The 23,038-nt window shown below is 41.9% G+C and overlaps 1 protein-coding gene across 1 annotated transcript in view; it reads left to right on the top strand.

Annotated features, from left to right (window-relative positions):
* The window catches only part of LOC122555678 (ephrin type-B receptor 1), a 454,146-nt gene that overhangs the window by 394,844 nt on the left and 36,264 nt on the right, over window positions 1-23,038 (top strand). Inside the window, exon 12 of the mRNA XM_043701673.1 lies at window positions 4,485-4,700. Within this exon, the coding sequence (XP_043557608.1) occupies window positions 4,485-4,700 (216 nt within the window). The remainder of the gene's footprint in view (window positions 1-4,484; window positions 4,701-23,038) is intronic.

Here is a 23,038-nt window from a genome sequence, read left to right as displayed (position 1 = left end):
TTTACATTGACCCTCCAAAGAACATCCCATCCATACCCACATCCCTAGTCTATCCCTGTATTTCCCATGGCTAATCCATCTGGACACTATGGCCAATCCACTGAACCTACACATCCTTGGATTGTGGGAGGAAGCCAGAGCACCCAGAGGAATCCCACACAGACACCATGGAGAATGTGCAAACTCCACACAGACAATTGCTCGAGGCTGGAATCACACTCCGGTCCTTGGTACTGTGAGGCAGCAGTGCTAACTTCAATGTCTCTGTGCCACCCCACAGTGCCACCATGCCACCCCACAGTGCTATGCACTCCCTCTCATAGATGCAAGGGCACACATACATACCATTGACACACTCACGATTTTTCTCTCACACACTGTCAAGCACACATACAGATATACTCCGTCTCTCTTGAATCTACATTCGCACTCAACACTCACAAAAACAGACACACCTCCTCTCCCCTGCACTCTCAAACACACAGCCGCTTAGTCTTCCCACATCTCTCACAAACAAGCACTGACAAACTGATGTACATTTCAGCACAAACACTCATGTGCACACTCTCTCCAACACACATGCATACATACATCATTGTATACAGACAGACACACAGGCACAAAGACAATCTCTCTCACACATGCACACACAGTAATACACATTGACCCAGACTTTTGTTCCCAAGACAGGCTGTAGGATTAAGGGAAATCTCCCAGCATGTTGCTGGAGAAACTCAACCAAATAGTGTGTAGCTTGTTCTAGAGTGAGTGGTGGAATTAAACTGACCAGCACTGAACTGTGATTAAAGGTGGCTACAGAGGCTGCTGAGTCCTTTGTAAAAGGCTTGACTCAGTTGTCTGTGATTGAATGTGACATTATGCGAAACCCTCGAGCCTCTTATAGTCCTATACTGACTTAATGCCAATTCATGATAACCCAAATCACCCAGTATCTATTATGGGCAGACTGCAAGGACCATATTGAATGAGAGTCATAGAGGCCTATAGCATGGAGATAGGTCCTTGGGCCCAAACTGGTCCTTGCCAACCAAAATGTCCATCCACACTAACCCCACTTCCCTGCACTTGGATCATATCCTTATAATCCTTTCCTATCCATGTATTTGTCCAAATGTATTTTAAATGTAGTGAATGGACCCGCCTCAATCTCTTCCACTGGCAGTTAATTCCATAAAAGTTAAAATAAAATATAATTATAAATGGTGATTTGATATTTGATGGTAGTCTTATACATGTCAAGACATTTGGATAAGCATATGAATAGAAAAGGTTTGGTGAGATATGAGCCAGGAGCAGGCAGGCGGGACTAATTTAGTTTGGGGTTATGTTTGCATAGACTGCTTGGACAAAAGGGCCTGCTTCCATGCTGTGTGACTCCATCTAAGCTCAATTAATACTTAAATCTCGTCAGTACTTAATCCCTTATAAATACAAACATAACCCTAGTCAAAAGCAACTAATCGCTCAATAAACATTCTGAGCTAATAATCAAAATATGGACCTAGAACTTCTTGCAGAGATAAGGTTACAATATGGAAAGCAACTAAGCATAATAATGTAAGGGTGGATGTTAGGATCAACAAAGAGCTAATGTAAATGCTCGAACAGATGTCTTCCTTCTCTCTCTGAAAATAAAGCCAAGAACTTTAAATAACTTCAGCTTCAGTTTTTCTTAATTTCTCAGTGATACAGTTAGATTGATTTCTTAATTTCTGAAGGGTTGGGGAATTAAATAAACGTAAATTTATGGGTGGCACGGTGGCACAGTGGTTAGCATGGCTGCCTCACAGCGCCAGAGATCCAGGTTCAATTCCCGCCTCAGGCGACTGTCTGTGTGGAGTTTGCACATTCTCCCAGTGTCTGCATTTCCTCCGGGTGCTCCAGTTTCCTCCCACAGTCCAAAAATGTGCATGTGAGGTGAATTGGCCATGCTAAATTGCCCGTAGTGTTAGGTGAAGGGGTAAATATAGGGGAATGGGTCTGGGTGGGTTGCGCTTCAGCAGGTCGGTGGGGACTTGTTGGGCCAAAGAGCCTGTTTCCACACTGTAAGTAATCTAATCTAAAACAAATATGAGTTCCTTTTTTTGCATTTGCACAGGCAAGTTGTGCTTTTTTTCTATTATTGTAAAGAACTGAGGATTTAAACAAAGTCACAAACTGACTGGTTAACAGCTGATATGTGCCCTTCACAAACATCTACAACTTCTCTCAAAATTGGCTTTACAATTGTGAAAATGAGGTCTGTATGAACCCATTGTTGAATTTTAATGGTCTTGCAAAGTTCTGGTTTCCGTCATTGAGAATTATCCTCCCTTCCTTACTGGCAAAAATGTTTTAGGACTTTTGGTTCCTGCTTGTGCCTGCCATTTTGAAAGCTCAATGGAGTCTTCCTAACTCTGTGTAAATTTGAGCCCCATGTACAACACCCTCTCACAGTCAGAACACTTTAACGTAAAGCACACAATCACAGTGAATATAGGCTCTTTAACATATGCACATTCTCTCTTTTCCGCACGCACAGCACACACATAAACACACGCCTGAATAAACTGTATGACAGGTATTTATGAATTGATTTATCAGTCCATTACCCAAACCAGCTTTCCATCCATCTGACTCCATCTATACTTGCTACTGCTTCAGGAAACAACCGACATAATCTAAGAACCCTGCCACCCTGGTTATACTCTCTTTCATCCTCTTCCATCAGACAGAAGATATAAAAGTTTGAAGACACATACCAATAGATTCACAAACAGCTTCCTCCCTGATGTTATCAGATATTTGAATGGATCTCTTCTATATGGCTTTTGCCCAAAACGTCAATTTTCATGCTCCTCGAATGCTGCCTGACCTGCTTTGCTTTTCCAGCAACACTCTAATCTAGACTCTTCTATATCAGAGTTGACCTTTCTCTGCACGTTGTGTGACACTATATTTTGCATTACCCAGATGTACTTTTGTAAGGTATGATTTGTCTGGTTAGCTTGCAAAACAAGACTTTTCACTGTATCTCAGTACATGTGACAATAAAAAAATCAAATCAAATCCTGGCTCTTTCTTCAAGCAAACTACTTAGCAACTAACTGCATGGTGCTCACAGCACTCGACAGAATTAGGCTAAGGTGAGTGATGCTGAAACAAACATAGAAAGTGCAAAAGAATCACAGCAGATTAGATTAGATTCCCTACAGTGTGGAAACAGGCCCTTCAGCCCAACAAGTCCACACAGACCCTCCGAAGAGTCACCAACCCAGACCCATTCCCCTACTCCCTAGTAATGCACATACCATGTTTGGACAATTTAGCATGGCCAATTCACCTAACGTGCACATCTTTGGACTGTGGGAGGAAAGCGGAGCACCCGGAGGAAACCCACACAGACATGGGGAGAATGTGCAAACTCCACACAGACAGTCACCTGAGGCTGGAATTGAACCCGGATCCCTGGCGCTGTGAGACAGCAGTGCTAACCACTGAGCCACCATACCACCCCTTTGACAGCATCTGTAGAGAGAGAGAAACAGGGTTAATATTTTGAGTTTGGTATGACGCTCCTTCATCTAAAGGATGTTAGATAATGGATTTTTAAATTGTTTTTGCAGAGGCAGAAGCCCAGTGCAAAAGACAAAGGGGTTGTTAAAGATGGAGAAAGAGGCGTATAGTGGATGGTATTTTATTGGCAGCTTCCAGCCTCAAAGTCTCACCTTGGAGTTCCATAACCTCAGAAACTGACTGCATAATGTCTGTCCTCCATTCTTCTTACATTCTCTACCTCCTTCCTTTCCGAAATCCTTTTCCTGTTTATGGAGAGGACCCGTTCTCTCCATCTCACACCATAATTTACACCCACTTTACATCTCTTTTTCTTCTTCTCCATGACAAATAACCCCTTTTGTCTTTTGCACTGGGCCTCTGCCTCCATCAAAAGTATATATTTTAATAAAAATCATTTTCCAACAGCTTTCAGTTCTGAAGAAGAGTCATGCTGGACTCTGTTTCTCTCTCCACAGAAGCTGCTAGACCTGCTGAGTTTCTCCAGCATTCTCTGTGTTTGTTTCAGATTCCCAGCATTTGCCTTCACTTTGATGAGCAAAGCTTTATTGCTTAACTTGTGAAGGACAGTGGTGAAAGTGACAGGAACAAAGTGAACTGCCAGACAGTGAATGTTCACGTGTGTCATGGGATCAGCCATGAGAATGAGGTCGGGTTAAAGGGAATTGCCTGTCGGAATTAAATAGCTTGTCAGCATGAGTAGCAGAAGATTCTCAGCAAAGGTTTAAGACTGTCAGGTACAGTGTTGAGGAAGATGTAGCCTTTGTTGGAAGTGGAGATGGGTTAAGCTGACTATTCTGTGATTTCCGTCTGTGCCATTCTCACCCAGTTTGGACCTTTCCTTCCGATGTGCCTTTTCAACCTGAAAACACACTTGCTTACTGATAGATTTATTCATTTTTCTGCAGCAAAACGATGGGCAGTTCACAGTGATCCAGCTGGTGGGAATGATGCGGGGCATTGCGGCTGGGATGAAGTACCTGTCTGAGATGAACTATGTCCACCGTGACCTAGCTGCACGCAACATCCTGGTCAACAGCAACCTGGTGTGCAAGGTGTCGGACTTTGGTCTGTCGCGCTACCTACAGGATGACACTTCAGACCCCACTTACACCAGCTCTCTGGTGAGTTTGAGTTTTCCACTGTCTGCATTAACTGGGATGATGGATCAGACCTAGGCATTGTGGGATGGGGAGAGGAAGGGGCAAGACCTCACTCGACTGAAGCACTTGTCAGAGGTTCAGCACTTTTTTTCACCCACCCAGCTTTACTGTTATTAAAGGACAGTCGTTTAGCTCAGTTGGCTGCATGGCTGGTTTGCAGTGCAGACTGATGTCAAAACCGTAGGTTTGATTCCCATACCAGCTAGGGTTACCATGAAGGATACTCTTTCTCAACCTCTCCCCTCACCTGAGGTGTGGTTAAGAGCACCTCTGTGTCTCTGTAGTGGGAGAACAGCCCTGTGGTCTGGTAGGACTTTGTTGACTTTCTCATTTACTGCCAATCCTGTTCACTCGGTGAATGCACTCCGATACATTCAGAAAAATACAATTAAACCATAGGGAGAGTGTGAAATGAGTGTGAAAGAAGATAGGCAGGCAGGCAGAATATTGTCTGTATACTGTCATTCCCCAGCAATGGATAGGATCACAACTGATCAAGGGAAGCAAATATGGGATATCAAAGTGGTTTGAATGTCTTTGTTGGATATTATTTCATTTTTGCATTTTGGTGCTGCTATCTGTGGGACATTTTTGTCCTCTGACATCAATGTCAATGATCCTCAAATTGCTATTAGACGATGTGGCCAGAAGACATAGAAGCAGAAATTAGGCCATTCAGCCCATTAGGTCTGTCCCACCATTAATCATGGCTGAAAAGTTTCTCAATCCCATTCTCCTGCTTTCTCCCTGTAACCCTTGATCCCCTTGACACTCAAGAACCTATCTATCTCAGTATTAAATATATTCAATGACCTGACCTCCACATACTTCTGTGGCAATAAGTTCCATAGATTCACCAATCTCTGGCTGAAGAAGTGTTTTCTTATCTCTGTTCTAAAAGGCCTTCCCTTTACTCTCAGGCTATGCCCTTGGGTCACAGTCTCTCCTACCAATGGAAACATCTTCCCAACATCTACTCTGTCCAGGCCAATCAGTATTCTGTATGTTTTAATTAAATCCCTCTTCATCTTTTTAAATTCCATCAAGTATAGATCCAGAGTCCTCAAATGTTCCTCATATGTTAAGCTTTTCGTTCCTGGGGCCATTCCCGCAAATTTTCTCAGAATCTGCTCCAGGGCCAATACATCCTTCCTGAGATATGGAGCCCAAAACTGCACACAATACTCCAAATGTGGTCTGATCAGAGCCTTATAAAGTCTCAGAAGTGCGTCTCTGCTTTTATATTCAAGTCCTATCGAAATAAATGCCATCATTGCATTTGTCTTCCTAACTATTGACTCAACCTGCAAGTTTACCTTGAGAGAATCCTGGATTAGAACTCCAAGTCTCTTTGCACTTCAGACTTTTGAATTTTCTCCCCATTTTGAAAATTGTCCATGTCTCTATTCTTCCTACCAAAGTTTATGACCTCACACTTTCCCACGTTGTACTCCATCTGCCACTTCTTTGCTCACTCTCCTAACCTGTTCAAATCCTTCTGCAGCCTCCCTGCCTCCTCAATGCTACCTGTCCCTCTACCTATCTTTGTATCATCTGCAAACATAGCCTGAATCCCTTCAGTTCCTTCAGATAGATCCTTAATTTATAAAGTGAAAAGTTGTGGTCCCACACGGAGCCTTGCGGAACACCAGTTGTCACTGGCTGCCATACTGAGAAAGATCCTTTTATCCCCACTCTCTGCTTTCTGCCAGACAGCCAAGCTTCTATCCATGCTAGCACCTTGCCTCTAACACCATGGGCCCTTATCTTACTCAGTAGACACCTGTGCGGCACCTTGTCAAAGATCTTCTTGAAGTCCATGTGGATAACATCCATTGCCTCTTCTTGGTCTAACTTGCTTGTTACTTCCTCAAAGAATTGTAGAAGATTTGTCAGGCATGGCCTCCCCTTGATGAAACCACACTGACTCCAGGATCTTACCCATGACTGAGGTTAGGCTAATTGGCCTGTAATTTTCAGTCTTTTGCCTTACTCCCTTGTTAAACAGGGGTGTCACATTAGTGATTTTCCAGTCCTCTGGGACCTGTCTGATTCTAACAATTCCTGAAAGATCACCACTAACGCCTCCACTATCTCTTCAGCTATTTCCCTTAGAACTCTGGGGTTTAGTCCATCTAGTTCAGGTGATTTATCCACATTCAGGCCATTCAGTTTTCTTGCATCTTCTCTTTCCTGATGGCCACCATACTCAGCTCTACTCTCTCACTGCCTTGAATTTTTGGGATATGATTTGTGTCTTCCATGGTAAAGACTGACACAAAGTAATTATTCAATTCCTCAGCTATTTCCTTGTTCCCCGTGATCAACTCTCCAGAGTCATTTTCCAGCAGCCTAATGTCCACTTTTGCCTCTCTTTTGCCCTTTATTTATCTAAAGAATCTCACAGTCTTCCTTTATATTACTGGCTCGTTTACTCTAATATTTAATCTTCTCCCTCCTTATTTCTTTCCTGTTGCCCTCTGTTGGCCTTTGTAAGCTCTCCAATCTTCTGGTTTCCCACTGCCCTTCACCACATTGTATGCTTTTTCTTTTGCTTTCATGTTATCCCTGACTTCCCCAGTCATCTATGGTAGCCTCATCCTCCATGTACCATGCCTCTTTTCCCTCAGGATGAATCTCTGCTGTATCTCCTGAGTTACTCCCAGAAACTTCTAGCATTGCTTTCCGGCTAGTAAAGGAATTCTAGTCAATTCTACCCAGCTCCTCCCTCATGCCTCTGTAGTTGCCTTTATTCAGCTGTAATACTTCTGATTCTACCTTCTCCCTGTCAAATTGCAGAGTAAATTCAATCACTGCGTCCTAAGGGTTCCTTCACCTTAAGCTCCCTTAACAATTCTGCCTCATTGCACAACACTACATCCAGTACAGAGGAATCTTGATTACCCGGCATTTGATTAACTGAATTTCGGATGATCCAAACAAGATTGCGAGATCCCAATGCATGGCTAACCATGTTATCCGGCATCGATAATCTAGCATTTGATTAACCGAACGAAATACTCCCTGCCCATGTCCTTTGGATAATCAAGGTTCCTCTGTGTTGCCTGTTCCTTAGTGGGCTCCACCACAAGCTGCTCCAAAATGCCATCTCTTGGACATCCATAAATTCCTTTCTTTGCAATCCACTACCATCCTGATTCTCCCAATCCACCTATGTATTGAAATCCGCCATGATCACTTTAACTTTGCCTTTCCTCCACATTCTTTCTGTCTCCTGGTGTTTAGAGGCCTGTACATAGCTCCAACCATACCTTTTCTTACCATTTTGCGGTTCCTCAATTCTACCCTCACAGATTCTACACCATCTGACTTACTTTGTTTCTTACTACTGATTTAATTTAATTTCTTACTAATAAGGCAACCCTACCCCTTCTGCAGACCTGCCCATCTTTTCGGTAGGAAGTATATCCTTGAATATTCAGCTCCCAATCCTGAACCCCTTGCAGTCACATCTCTGTAATTCCCACTACGTCATACCTGACAATTTTGATCAACACCACAGGCTCACTTACCTTATTCCTTATTCAATGTTAGAAACAAACTTAACAAAATTAGCCAAGACCACCAAAACTGGAAACAAGACAATTTATTTTACGATCTTGCAAGAAAGGGCGTCAAATGCTAAAGCAAATGAGCAATGAGCATTGAAACAAGTATACAGTTATACCTTTGAGCTGTGTGAGGTCACCTCTCCCGACTCCTACATTACCCAATCACCCTAGTTCTCTGTCTAACTTGTGACCTGACTGCCCCTACGTGACTTCTCCTTATCTTGATTAGATTCTAATTCTATCTCCTTGGGCCGTTAGCTGCAACCGTTTTGTAACTATATTAACACTTGCTGTGCTAGTGTTTTCTATTGTTCTGCTTTTCTGACTGCACAAACTTGTTTTTCCCAGAAGTTTGCTAATCTGATCTTTGCCTGCAGCTGCCCTCTATACTTGCTTGTCAGCGCTATGCTTAAGCTTATTATCACTACCCTTTTTGCCACATCTGCAAAAACAACACCTTTTCCCGTTTCTCACATTCAAGAAGTTTAAGGGAGAAGGAAAGTGAGAGGAGGTTCTATTCGTCAATCAACATAACATTTAAAAAAAGATTTATCAACATGGAATTGTAGGGTTCACTTTGGGTGCCATATTTCTTACCATGTGACAACAACTACACTTCATAGAATCCCTACAGCAAGCCATTTGGTTCATTGAGCTCACACCAACCCTGCATTTCCCGTGGCTAATCCATCTAACCCTAGACACAATGGGCAATTTAGCACAGCCAATCCATCTAGCCTGCATATTTTTGGACTGTGGGAGGAAACCCACACAGGCACAGGAAGAATGTGCAAATGCCACACAGACAATTGCCCAAGGGTTGGCTGATTCAAATCTGGGTCCCTGGTGCTATGAGGCTAACCACTGAGCCCTGTGCCACCCATGACTTTAAGGCGTTAAAGAGCTTTGGGATGCCCTGAATTCATGAAAAGCATCACATCAATCCATCATTCCTCACCCCACCCTCCACTGAAACTTTTGGAATATATTGATATTTTGGACTCTTTATACAGTAGATAGAAATCTAATTGTCTCCCTGAGGTGCTGACACTGTCCAATTCCAGGCAAGCGATCTTGCTTTTGACTAAAGGCTTCTGGCTTTCCATTATGTTTTCAGCCAGCTCCTTTTATTATTAAAAATATAAGCCTTTATTCATTACAGGGTAAAGTTTCAGATTTGGAGTATATTCAAATTAGGCCTCAATTACTTATGCTTTCAATGTTTTCTTTGCTCACTTTTTGTTGAAACTCATTTGGATATCAATAGCTGTAAAATCCGCTGTGAACCACCGCAATCAAGTAGCATTTTTGTAAATGTAATTATCTTTAGATTTTGCTGGAAAGGATATTCTGCGATATGTTTAAGGGCAGTAATCTGGTGCAGTTTCATCAATATGAAATAGGTTTATCTCGAGAAATAATCATTTTTTTAATCACTAACTGTGGGTGAAAATAACTTTGAAAAGCTGCCCAGGACAATGGGTTTTGTTCGTGTAGCTTTTCAGATTCTGAGATAATTCAAAATAATGTATTTCAATGTTTTTCTAAGGTGTCTATTACTATCCATCTACTTCAGTTTAAGATAGAATATAGAAAAGTGCAGCACAGAACAGGCCCTTCGGCCCACGATGTTGTGTCAACGTGTAATCCTAATGTAAAATATAATAACGTAACTAATGCACCCCTCAATTCCCTGCTATCCATGTGCATGTCCAGCAGTCGCTTAACTGTCCACAATGACTTCGCTTCCACCACCTCAGCTAGCAACGCATTCCATGCATTCACAACTCTCCACGTAAAGATGCTCATCGAAGTTCTGCCATTGGGCTGAATTAAACAGAGACATTACTATGGTGATTAATTTAATTTGGGGGCTAGGTATTCTTGACGGTAAGGCTATGCCTCATCAAAATTCTGGAGCCTCCTTCTGAACACCATATGGAGCTATTGAGATGGGCAGTATAGAAAAAGGCCCCGTGACCCATCAAGGCTGCGCCAGTCAAAAATAACCACCTATTCTCATCCTACTTACCAACCTTGGCATCTCAAGTGACCATCTAAATACTTCTTAAATGTTGAGGATTTCTGCCTCCATCTCCCTTTTAGGTAGTGACTTCCAGGTTCCAACCAGCTTCAGTGTGAAAGGACTTTTCCTCACATCCTATCTAAATAAAGTCATAGTCATAGAGATGTACAGCACAGAAATAGACCCTTTGGTCCAACTCGTCCATGCCGATCAGATATCCCAAACCAATCTAGTCCCACCTGCCAGCACCTGATCCATATCCCTTCAAACTCTTGCTATTCATATACCCATCCAAATGCCAATTAAATTAATGCCTCCAGTCATTGATATGTCCACCATCGCTTCCCATCTACCCTGTCTGTGTCCCTCATTCATAGAAACATAGAATCCCTGCAAATTCGGCCCATCAAGTCTACCTCCGAAGAGCTTCCCACCCAGACCCCTCCCGCTACCCTGTCCCTGTAACCCTGCATCTCCCATGGCTAATCCACCCATTCTACACACTTCCACCATGGGCTGAAGCAGTTCAAGGTGGTGACTCATTACCACTTTCATAAACGGAAGCTGGTGAAAGTTGGCCTGGCCAACGATTCCCGCTCCTCATGAACAAACAAAAAAGACCCAGAAAGTTGAATGTAGAGCTTGCAGCCATGTGGATATGCTGAAACAGGAAGCATAGATGTGGAAGTTAGATGTTAACATAGTTGTTAAAGTGAAAGCTGGATAAGTGCATGATGGGGAAACAAGTAGAAGTTTTAGATGAAATAAATATTGTTAAGGAAGAGGTTTATTTCTTTTCTTCAAGAAGCAGGATTGTTTTATTAATGTGCTGTGAACATGTAATGCTAACTACATTATTACTCCTAAAAACACCTCCCATGCTAAAAACCCTCATGCTTCATTCGTTCTTTGGTGCTTTCCAATCCTGGTATTTCTGAGTCTGAATAATTGATGGTGACGGGCATTAGCCTTCCCAACTTTCATACTCACAGCATCAGGTAAAGGGAATAGGGAAAGCACTAGTTTAGTGGTAATGCCATTGGATTAGGAATCCAGAACTCCAAGCTAATGTTCTGGTGACATGTCTTTAAATCCATGGTAAAATTGAATTTTAAATTCAGTAAAATATCTGGAATTATAAGCTAGCCTAATGGAGACCATGTAACCACTGCTGATTATCATCAATGCTCCTTTTGTTCACTAAATGTCCCTCAGGGAAGGAAACTGCTTGCCTCCATGTCAGTCCGAGCTCATAACAATGTGTTTGACTCTTAACTGGGATTAATGAAGGATGATAAATGACAGCCTGGTCAGTCATGCCCATGCCCAATGAATGTTAGGCAAAATGAACTCCTGGGAAAAAGTCATGGTGGATTTGGCAGGTTTAAGTATGCAGACCAATAAGGTCATTTTCTCCATAAATTACCAATAAGTGTTCACCAGTCTTTCAGCCTTTTAAAACCGTTCAGATCTGCTCAGATCCTGCCTCTGCTTTTTCTTTGCTCATCTTATAATTTGTAGATTTCCTGGTGAAGTTAGCTCAATAAGGGGTGATTTTTTAAAAATAGAATCCCGACAGTGTGGAAACAGGCCATTTGACCCAGCAAGTCCACACTGACCCTCCAAAGAGCATCCCACCCAGATGCATCCCCCTATCCTATCCCTGTAACCCTGCATTTCCCATAGATATCACACATAATCTACACATCCCTGAACATTATGGGTAATTTAGCATGGCCAATCCACCTAACTTGCACATCATTGGACTATGGGAGGAAACAAGAGCACCCAGAGAAAACCCACATGACATGGGGAGAACATGCAAACTCCACATAGAGTTGCCTGAGGCTGGAATCAAACCCAGGTTTCTGACATTATGAGGCAACAGTGCGAACCCCTGAGCCACCATCATGAATATGTTACTCTGTGACCTCAATAATGCACCAAGATATCAAAAGATAGAATTGTGGACATTTCTGCCAATCAAGCCAGTTACAGCATTCAGTTAGGTTATTGCTGAGGTAAAAACAATGAGGTAAAAACAATGACCTGACTTCCCAACTCAATGATTTTCCTTTGCTCAATATTTCTCAATAACTTCACTGATTGACAAAATATGTTAGACACTGCTCTGAGAATTTAAATTTATATGCATTTTGTTTCCTTTAAGTTGTGTGTGCTTTCTGGATCCAGTGGTGCATTTGACTGACAAACATCCTGAGTTATTGAATAATTCACCTGTGTATTCAGTGCAGGGAGATAAACTCTTTAAACACAACTTGCATTTATTTAGTGTATTTAGCATATTAAAAGGAAGTTGGAGAGTTGCCAAACAGTGTAGCACATTAAGCCTCATAAGATAACAAAGATGTTAACAAAAAGCTTGCTCCTCAAAGAGGGCTTTTAAAGAGTATCTTAAAACAGGATAAGAAGGTAGTTAGCCAGAGAGTAAGTTTCATTGTTCCAGTAGTTACATCATTCCATACTCAAATCTGATGTTGAAATCACAGTCACCCGGAATGGATTGTTATTCAAAAATGTAACTTATTTAAACTCTTCAACATTTCTTTGCTCAATGCATTCCACCTGGATACCTCAGAGTCAGCTCAGCTTCCGGATGAAGACACAGTAGGAACAACACTATACAGGATGGGCACAAAGGCAGATCAATCAATGGATTGATCTGTTTTGAAGGAAGTTCCAGACAAATTCATACCTCACTTGCACAGGCACATACAATTCTCCACAGACATGCACATACGCTGGGTGTGTTTACCAGCTGTGTCAGACAATGATATAAACTGAACACCTCTATCTGGTGTAAAGAAATGACAGTGAGCAGTCAAGTGAGTAAGGGTGTCATTTCTGTATAATGTGAGAGGTTGGCTTTGCCGATTTGATGCATACCAATGTCAGCGAGTGATAGTGATTTAAGTACTGTTGCCTGCAAGAGAAATAGAGAAGGGAGCACAACGCAACCATTCAACTGTTTTCCTTTTCCCTGTTTTGTTCAGTTGAAATGGAAGAGGTTGACCATGTTTAATAATTACTTAAGTACTGAATGGTAAAACAATTATTTCTAAGACTGAGCTGGCTGCATTGGACAGAATTGTTGTTATTAGGTATGGCAAGTCGCACAGTCCAGTATATGTTGATAACTAATAGTGTTGCCTGTTGCAGTGGTAATTGTGGAAGGTTGTTTTACTCCTTACCCAAGAGTCAGTAGAAAGTAGTTCCTGGTCAGTTGTGGCTCAGGTTGGGTTAGAGTGACAGCAGGCTCCAATCTGTCGCTGTAGTTTTGCCACAAAAACCTCTGACCACATTTAAATGATGTATGGCTTTCCCACTGGATTATTGCTGGGACTTTACTGTGCAAGCACAGCTTGCTTTGAGCCATTGTTGTATTAGATTAGATTACTTACAGTGTGGAAACAGGCCCTTCAGCCCAACAAGTCCACACCGGCCCACTGAAGCACAACCCACCCAGACCCATTCCCCTACATTCACCCCTTCACCTAACACTACAGGCAATGTAGCATGGCCAATTTACCTAACCTGCACATCTTTGGACTGTGGGAGGAAACCAGAGCACCCAGAGGAAATTCACACAGACACAGGGAGAATGTGCAAACTCCACACAGTCAGTCGCCTGAGGCGGGAATTGAACCTGGATCTCTGGCGCTGTGAGGCAGCAGTGCTAACCACTGTGCCACCGTGCCGCCCAAGGTATTGACTCCTTACTACCGTAGAAGAGGGAAGCAATGCTTCCTAACCAGAAACTATACTCAGGTCAAGTTCCTACAGGGGATTGGACCTATTGTACTATTCAATGCATTCTTTACCTTGGGATGGATAATAGATTTTGGCCAATCTAGCAAAGCGCATTTTCCCTAAATGAATTAAAACAAACAATGTCCCTTACTAATTATGGCGTAAATGGAACTTTGATAATGTACCTTTCTGGTTAGTCATTATTTGGAGGTGCCTGTGTTGGACTGGGGTGGACAAAGTTAAAAAATCACAGCACCATGTTATAGTCGAACAGGTTTAATTGGAAGCACTAGCTTTCAGAGCGCTGCTCCTTCATCAGGTGGTTGTGAAGCAGAATCATACGACACAGAATTTATAGTAGTGTCAAGGAATGTAATATTAAACAAATTTAGCTTGAATCTTTCACCTTTTAGAATGATGATGTTAGTTTCGGACTGAAACATTCAGTTACCAAGCCAATGAAGAAACCAGTAATGACAGTTTGCTCCCTTTTGGAGATGGGGTACAAGGGACTTCACCATGCCGATAGTCTTACTTAGAATAATCTCTGGGGAGAATGCCAGGCAACCCAAGAAAAACCCATATGAAAGCAAAATATTGCAGTTGCTGCAAAGGAAAAACAAAGCCAAACGTTGCTGAAAATGCTGTGCAGTTCTGGCGGCCAGCACTGTAGTCTGTCCAATTCCATATCAACACCATCCAAGTATTCAACATTTCAATTAACCCATTATCCTTGGCCTCTTCTTTCCTGTTTGGGAAGAGCATTCCATTAACATCATCTAAAAACAATTCTTCCTGATTTCCTTCCTGAATGGTCGAGCTCTAATTTTTATGGTTTTGTCTCATTGTTGTAGACCACCTCACCAGATAAAAGAGGTGCTGCACTGCCATGGTTCAGTTGATGGTGCTCTTATCTCCAAATCACAGAATTCTGCATTAAAATTCCACTCTGAGCACAAACATCTATGTTGAAACTCCTGTACAGTACAGGAGAATGGTATGCTTTTGCAAGCATCATCTTTTTGATGAGATGTCAAACTGATGCCTTGACTGCTTCTGAGATGGAGGTGAAAGTTTCCATAATGCCATCTTGAAGAAGAGTCAGGGGCTTTGACCTGTTATCCTGAGTTCTGTTTATCATCTCTTGATCCGTAGAATTCAATGCCGCAGAAATCAGTTAAAGCCAAAACAATGATCCCTTCAGCCCAAACAACATTGATCTCTTTCTTGAACATGTTTAAAGGGTTTGGGGAGAAATGGGATCAGGTTATTGAGTTGGATGATCAATTATGATCATAACAATGGGTGGAGCAGACTCAAAGGGCTGAATGGTCCTTTTCTTACATTTCTTCTGTAACATCACAGAAACTGATTATCTGATCATTATCATGTTGCTCTTTGTGGGAGCTTGCTGAGTGTGCATTTTCTTATATTTCTGACATTATAACAGCACTCTATAGGCAGTAAGGGACTTTGAGACATCTGGCGTTTCTGTAAACATTATGTAAATGCAAATATTCCATTTTTCACCCCATCAAATACCTTCATTTTAAACAGCCTATGGGTCCACTATAAACTCCTGAGGCGTAGCGCCCAGATCTTAACATAGCACAATAGATGAGATTTAATAATGATTGTGTATCACTTCGACTCTTTTGTACTCCAGCCCTTGTAATAAAAGAAAATTTTCGTAAGTCATTTTTGTTTTTGGGCAACTTTCGGCCCACCCCATGCTTAGCCTAATGAGACCAGTCATAGTGATCCCAATATCCTCAAACATCTTTCATGGTCCAAATCCACACATTAAAGCCAATCCAATCTTGCTTTGTCAAACTCAATGACCCACTCGAACCTTCAGGGAATGTACCAACAAATCCAAAAGACTTCATAGAATAATCTACTTTAAAGCTTAGTTAAGGAGGGTTTACTACCCTTGCAGCAAGAGCCCTCACATAGCTATAACATCCTTAAACTGCGAGACCATTTAGCTTTCATGTTGCTCAAAAGAGCTTCCCACATTAATTTGTTTGTCGTTTGGGAGACCCTGCTTTCACGCTCTGTGTAATGATTACCTGAAGCAAATTCCAATGAATATTTTGTGAATTTGCTTGTAAATTTGTTACATGGTAATGAATGTGAAGGGACTTTGTGTATACTTATTTTCTACATAGAGTCTGTATTTTTAATGAGTGTAATGTGAGCTCCATGAGGTACCGGCACTGCAGTTTTTCTGCCTTCCTGATTCTGGGAATGGAAGTAACTAACATTCCTTGAAGCAGGTGGAGAACTGCCTGTGCTATTGCATTTTGATAAAACAGAAAAAAAAAAGCAGGAATTATACAGTTGATAGTAGGGCCCTGGGCAGAGTTATCCTAAGGGTTAGAACATAGAACATAGAACAATACAGCACAGAACAGGCCCTTCGGCCCACGATGTTGTGCTGAACATTTGTCCTAGCTTAAGCACCCATCCATGTACCTATCCAATTGCCGCTTAAAGGTCACCAAAGATTCTGACTCTACCACTCCCACAGGCAGCGCATTCCATGCCCCCACCACTCTCTGGGTAAAGAACCCACCCCTGACATCTCCCCTATACCTTCCACCCTTCACCTTAAAAGAACTATGTATCTGAAAGTTCTATCATAGGTAGACAGAGTCATTAAGAAGGCATTTAGCACGCTTCAAACCTTTCATTGCTCAGACCATTGAGTATAAGAATAAGTAACGTCATGTTGCAATTGTGCAGGACATTGGTGAGGCCACCTTTGGAGAACTGTGTACATTTCTGGTCGCCCTGCTATGGGAGGAATATTGGAGAGGATTCAGAAAAGATTTACCCAGGATGATGCCATAACTGGAGGGTTTGAATTATAAGAGTAGGCAAGATAGACTGGGACTTTTTTCACTGGAGCGTAAGAGGTTGAAGGGTGATCTTATAGAGGTTTATAAAATCATGTGGGTCACAGATGAGATAAATAGCAAAATTCTTATCCCTTGGCTGGGGGAGTTCAAAACCAGAGGGCATAGAGTTAAGAAAGATTTAAAAGAGACCTGAGGGGCAACATTTTCACACAGAGGGTGATTCTTATATGGAATGAACTGCAAGAGGAAGTGGTAGATGCAGGTGCAGTTAGAACATTTAAAAGGCAGTGGGACAGGTACATGAATTAGGAAAGTTTTCGAGGGATATGGGCCAAGTGCAGGATAGTGGGACTAGTTTCGTTTGTGAAATATTTTTGACATGAACACGTTGAAAAGCTCTGTTTCACACTGTAATGTAATCTAAATCTAATCTAATCTAATCTAATCTAAATGTAATGTAATCTAAATAATCTAATGAACACGTTGAAAAGCTCTGTTTGCGTGCTGTATGACCCTATGAACAACTGTCCCTGAAGCACATTCTCAGCGTTGGGGCTATTCTTGGCTTCTGGGTTGTACACAAAATAAGGAAGGAAAGGAGAATGGACATTCAGGTCCCAGCCTTGGCTATAAGTTAGTCTTCTGTGTTTAAGAAGATTGTAAGTTCAAGCCCATTTCCAGGATTAAAGCGCATTCCAAGGCAGTAAACAGGGACAGAAAGTCCTGAGTTCTGTCACCCTACGATTGGCAGCAATTCCTGCAGTACTTGAGTTTAAACTTTGGCATTCTCTTACGAAATCTCTCCATCTCTGTGCCATTTTTTTTTGCTTAGAAGATGCTTCTTCAAACATTAGTGAATTTGAACATGCCTGAACTCTCTAATGGATTGCAAAGGCCATGACAATGTACTGGTCAATTCAGGTTAAAACAACAATGAAATTTATTCACAAGTAAAGTTAAACAGATGCAAGATTTAAAACAGGAAGTTTAGCTAGTTGTGGTACATCAGTTCACTGTGCAATCTGACTCAAAGCAATATAGGCAGTGAAATATGACAGTTCTCAAAAATATTCCACTATTTCTGTGATGAAGAAGATAGGATGAGCATTCATGAAACATACTGAGTCCTAGTAAGGACAGCACGGTGGCTCAGCAGTTAGCACTGCTGCCTTACAGCACCAGGGATCCGGATTAGATTCCACCCTTGGGCGATGGTCTGTGTGAAGTTTGCACATTCTCCCTGTATTTTCTCTGGATGCTTTGGTTTCCTCCCACAGCCCAAAGATGTGCAGGATAGGCGGATTGGCCATGCTAAGTTGCTCATAGTGTCCAGGAATGTGCAGGTTAGGTAGGTTAACCATGATAAATACAGAGTTACAGGGATAGGGTAGGGACAGTGGATCTGGGTGGGATGCTCTTCGGAGCTTTGGTGCGGTTTTGATGGGCTGAATGGCCTGCTTCCACACTGTAGGGATTGTGTGATGCAATATGGAGTGTTAGAGAATGGTTGGACAATCAGCCTGATAGTATCCTTCTTACTTCTTAAACCTGGTAAACAAGACGAATGAAAAAATAAGTGCACAAATGAAAATAGCAATTAAAATTGATCCTATATCCATATTGTGGAGGGAATAGTCGGTTGTCATAGTCATAGAGATGTACAGCACAGAAATAGACCCTTCGGTCCAACTCATCCATGCCGATCAGATATCCCAACCCAATCTAGCTTTTGAAGAATAACCTCACCCAAATTCAAATATCTATTGTTAATTAATTGGACAGCCTTCTCTGAATGATGTAGACCACTTGCCCAGGGAATCCTTTACAATCTATGATTTAGAGATGCCGGTGTTGACTGGGGTGTACAAAGTTAAAAATCACACAACACCAGGTTATAGTCCAACAGGTTTAATTGGAAGCACGCTAGCTTTCGGAGCGACGCTCCTTCAACAGACAATCACCTGATGAAGGAGCGTCGCTCCGAAAGCTAGTGTGCTTCCAATTAAACCTTTAAAATCTAAATCAGGGAACTTTCCAATTCATACCAGGAAAGGTGTAGATTTAGTTGTACTTCTTTAAATGAGGTTAGAGATAGCAGACAAAAAAAGTCACCCCAAGCTGCAGTAGTTAAGTGGCTGGATAAGTACATCATACTCTACCCCAACACTGAGAAATAAACAGCTCTGTCAGACCCTCATATAGCTGTGAATTCTTAATAAGAGAGCATTACGTACTGATTCTTCTCACGTAAAATTGGCAGAATGGTCCAAAATGGCACAACATTGTCAGGGTGTCTAGGCTGATGGAGTTATTGAGGTCCCTAGTGTAAACAAACTGGATTAACAACAATTGGAATACAGTTGCTAATCTGGACTGCCACAGCAGGCATGGTGTTTGGTTTGCCTGTTAATTCAGCTCCTCAGGCACTGTTTGATTCAATAATTCTGTTTAGCTGATTCCCCCGACAGTGCCTAAAGCAAATATTTAAAATACTCTTTAGAAAAATGAATTGACACAGACAGAAAAAACAAGAGGATATTGAAAACTGATGAAAATTCTTGAGGATTCATATTTTGTATTTTGTGTCTTTACCCTCCAAATGCTGAGCAACACAGTGTAAACTTTCTCTCAAATTTACAAGCTGGTGGCATCAGAAAACCATGTTGTGGATTCATTCCTTGCTGCCTTTTTAATTCTGTTGTGCCCGCTGTTCAGTGGTTGGGATTTTAATCACTTTGTACATAGTACTTGGATCTTACTATGAAAGTCAAGCCTCTGTAATGAGATGGCACTTCATTTACACAACTATTTGGCAATTTGCACCTGCAAGTTGAGTGTGTTGGTAAAATGGTCTGAAAAGGGTTAATGAGCACCTCCTAGCAATTGTCATAACAATGTATAACCTGTCCTAGTAACATATAAATAGTTGCAGAGATGCAAACAAAGCATTTTCTTTTTGACAAGCGACACTTCCAATTAGACCAGTCCTTGACTGCACAGGCCCTGCAAAAATGTATACCTCGAAGGTATTGGTATCAGCACAATCAATTTGCTGCTTAGTCTCACTGTGCAACATGGTGACAAGCGCAGTTTAAAAACTGAGGCCCCAAATTGAATTAGGAAGACATTGGGTAATGAATGGGCCACAATCTAACATGAGCAGGAATGCAAATGGATGTTTGACAATGGCCATCTATTTCACACCTGGTTCAATTTTCTGTTCCAGTGAAGGTTGTCAAAGTATTGTCACTTTGCAATGTAAGAAACAATAGCAGCCAGATTGCACACTGCAAGATCATACTCACAGCAATGAAATGACGATAGGTAAAAACAATGACTGCAGATGCTGGAAACCAGATTCTGGATTAGTGATGTTGGAAGAGCACAGCAGTTCAGGCAGCATCCAAGGAGCAGTAAAATCGACATTTCGGGCAAAAGCCCTTTATTCCTGATGAAGGGCTTATGCCCGAAACGTTGATTTTACTGCTCCTCGGATGCTGCCTGAACTGCTGTGCTCTTCCAGCACCACTAATCCAGAATGAAATGATGATCTTGATTAAGGCGTAACTATTTGCCAAGACACCAAGGAGAATGCCCCCAGCCATTGAATTGGATCTCTTCCCCTCACCCACAAAGGTAAACAGGCCCTCACTTTAATATCTCATCCAAAGATCCTGTACCAATTCAGCTCTCCATCAATACTGCAGTCAAGTGTCAGCTTGGATCTTACGCTTAAGAAGAGACAAAGAGCTGTAAGTGCTACTGACTAAACCAAGGAGAATATCCTTCTAGCAAGAAACAGTATAGAGATGGAGGAGCTTACTGCATGAATTCCACCTCACCTCAGAAATTAGTAAAAATAAGGCATCACCACTAAAACTCACAGATAATTGTGAGTCCCTTTTTCATTTCATTGATCCTCATATCTGAGGAACTGATGCTTTGACTCAAATATCATGGTCCAGGATCCAGCTTCTTTCAAAATCCTAGCCTAACTTCTGATTAAATTTTAAACGAAAGCAAAACTGAAGGAGCAGTTGTCCAAAAACAATTTTTTTTTCGGTGAGAAGGAAAGAACGGGGCAAATATTAAATGCACAACGAGCCTATAACAAGTAAAACCCATGACATTTAAGCTGATTTGATATTAAGGGTAACTGAAACAAGGATGATATCCTGTCGTGCTTGTAGGATTAAGCAATTTGAGGTGTCAATGTGTTTAACAAGAAGCAGTTGAGTGGATATTGGTCTTCATTATAGCAATGGCACTGGCAATGGTGAAATGTAGAGCTCCCATTGTGATACATGTTGGGTTTGGGACCACCTCTTCATTGAACTGGGAAGGAGTCTGTGTGGAGTTTGCACATTCTCCCTGTATTTCCTCTAGATGCTTTGGTTTCCTCCCACAGTCTAAAGATGTGCAGGTTAGGTGAATTGGCCATGCTAAATTGCCCATAGTATTAGGTTCAAGGGTAATTGTAGGGGAATGGGTCTGGGTGGATTGCTCTTTGGAGGGTCGGTGTGGACTTGTTGGGCCTGTTTCCATACTGTAGGGAATCTATTCTACAATTAGTCATTCCATTGAAAAACGAATGCTGTCCATGTAGACATTTTAAATATATTACCAATTGTTAAAGGAACATATGGTCAGAGTTATTGGCACATTCCTTGGTGATAAAAACTCCACTTTCAAATGTTGTGATTAACTTTTCAGTTGTGAAGGCAAGACCATATTATACAATAGTTAATACTGGCCCTTGCAAGCCATTCTTATGGTGAGATTCTTATCTTGTGACTCATGAGTGGCCTCTTGAGATTGGAATACTTTACAAAATGAAGAATTTGGCATTTGTTCCTTGCATTGCCTTGAAAGCTTAAATCACGCACCTCTTGCTTTTGAATTCCTAATCCCAGCATTTTAGTATTCTGGACGGTGGGGAATCCTGGAATGTGGTTAGCCTCAGAAGTCAGTCATCAGGATGCAGTCCCATAAGCAGTGACTGACAGCACATAGAGGGCATAGCTGAATATTCCCCATCACTGAGCTTAGGGCCGGCATTACAAGCAGTGAAGGATATGCCGTCCATATTAGATTAGGGCCTCTGGTATTAGTCTATCTAGACACAGCTGGCATCACTCAGCTACCTTTCAATCTGAAAGACGAAATTTTAACTCCAACCTGACGCAAAACACGTGTTACACTATAAAAGCCACAGTATCATTCCATGGTTCAAGTCTGATTGACAGAACAACAAGGAAAGCGTTAATCAACAGCTACTTTCGAATACAGTGGCACACAATGAGAGTGCAGCCTGTTGTGTCTTAGATTTCCATTGCAAATCACACCTTCCATCAGGCTAATAATTAAGAACACACTGTTGTCCTTTTGAAATGATTTTGGACAGCAGGTTCTTTCCCCATATACTTCACAGCCTAATCAACTCAGGATCTTGGCTGTCGCTGGGTTTAATTACCACAGACATGAAGGCATGGGCTCGTGTTACCAAACTCTTTCTCCCTGTAGTGTTTCACATTAGGGAATTGAACAAAGGATCCTCGTGGAAACCATTAACCAACATGTTGCAGAACTTTGCAGAACAGCAGACAGACTGTTGTAGCTTTTTAATAGGCATGGGACCTTGTATTTACCCATAATTAGAGTCATAGAGATGTACAGCATGGAAACAGACCCTTTAGTCCAACTTGTCCATGCTGACCAGATATCCTAAATTAATCTCGTCCCATTTGCCAGCACTTGGCCCATATCCCTCTAAACCCTTCCTATTCATATACCCATCCAGATGTTGTAATTGTACCAGCCTCCACTACTTCCTCTGGCAGCACATTCCATACATGCACCACCCTCTGTGAAAAAGTTACCCCTTAAATCCCTTTTAAGTCTTTCCCCTCTCACCCTAAACCTATGCCCTCTAGTTTTGGACCTCCCTACCTTTGGAAAACACCTTGTCTATTTAGGAAGAAAGTGAGGACTGCAGATGCTGGAGATCAGAGCTGAAAATGTGTTGCTGGAAAAGCGCAGCAGGTCAGGCAGCATCCAGGGAACAGG

This window comes from Chiloscyllium plagiosum, chromosome 13, assembly GCF_004010195.1.
Source record: "Chiloscyllium plagiosum isolate BGI_BamShark_2017 chromosome 13, ASM401019v2, whole genome shotgun sequence".
NCBI lineage: Eukaryota > Metazoa > Chordata > Chondrichthyes > Orectolobiformes > Hemiscylliidae > Chiloscyllium > Chiloscyllium plagiosum.
The sequence above is the reverse complement of the archived record's forward strand: the minus strand, read 5'-3'. Positions and strand labels throughout refer to the sequence as shown.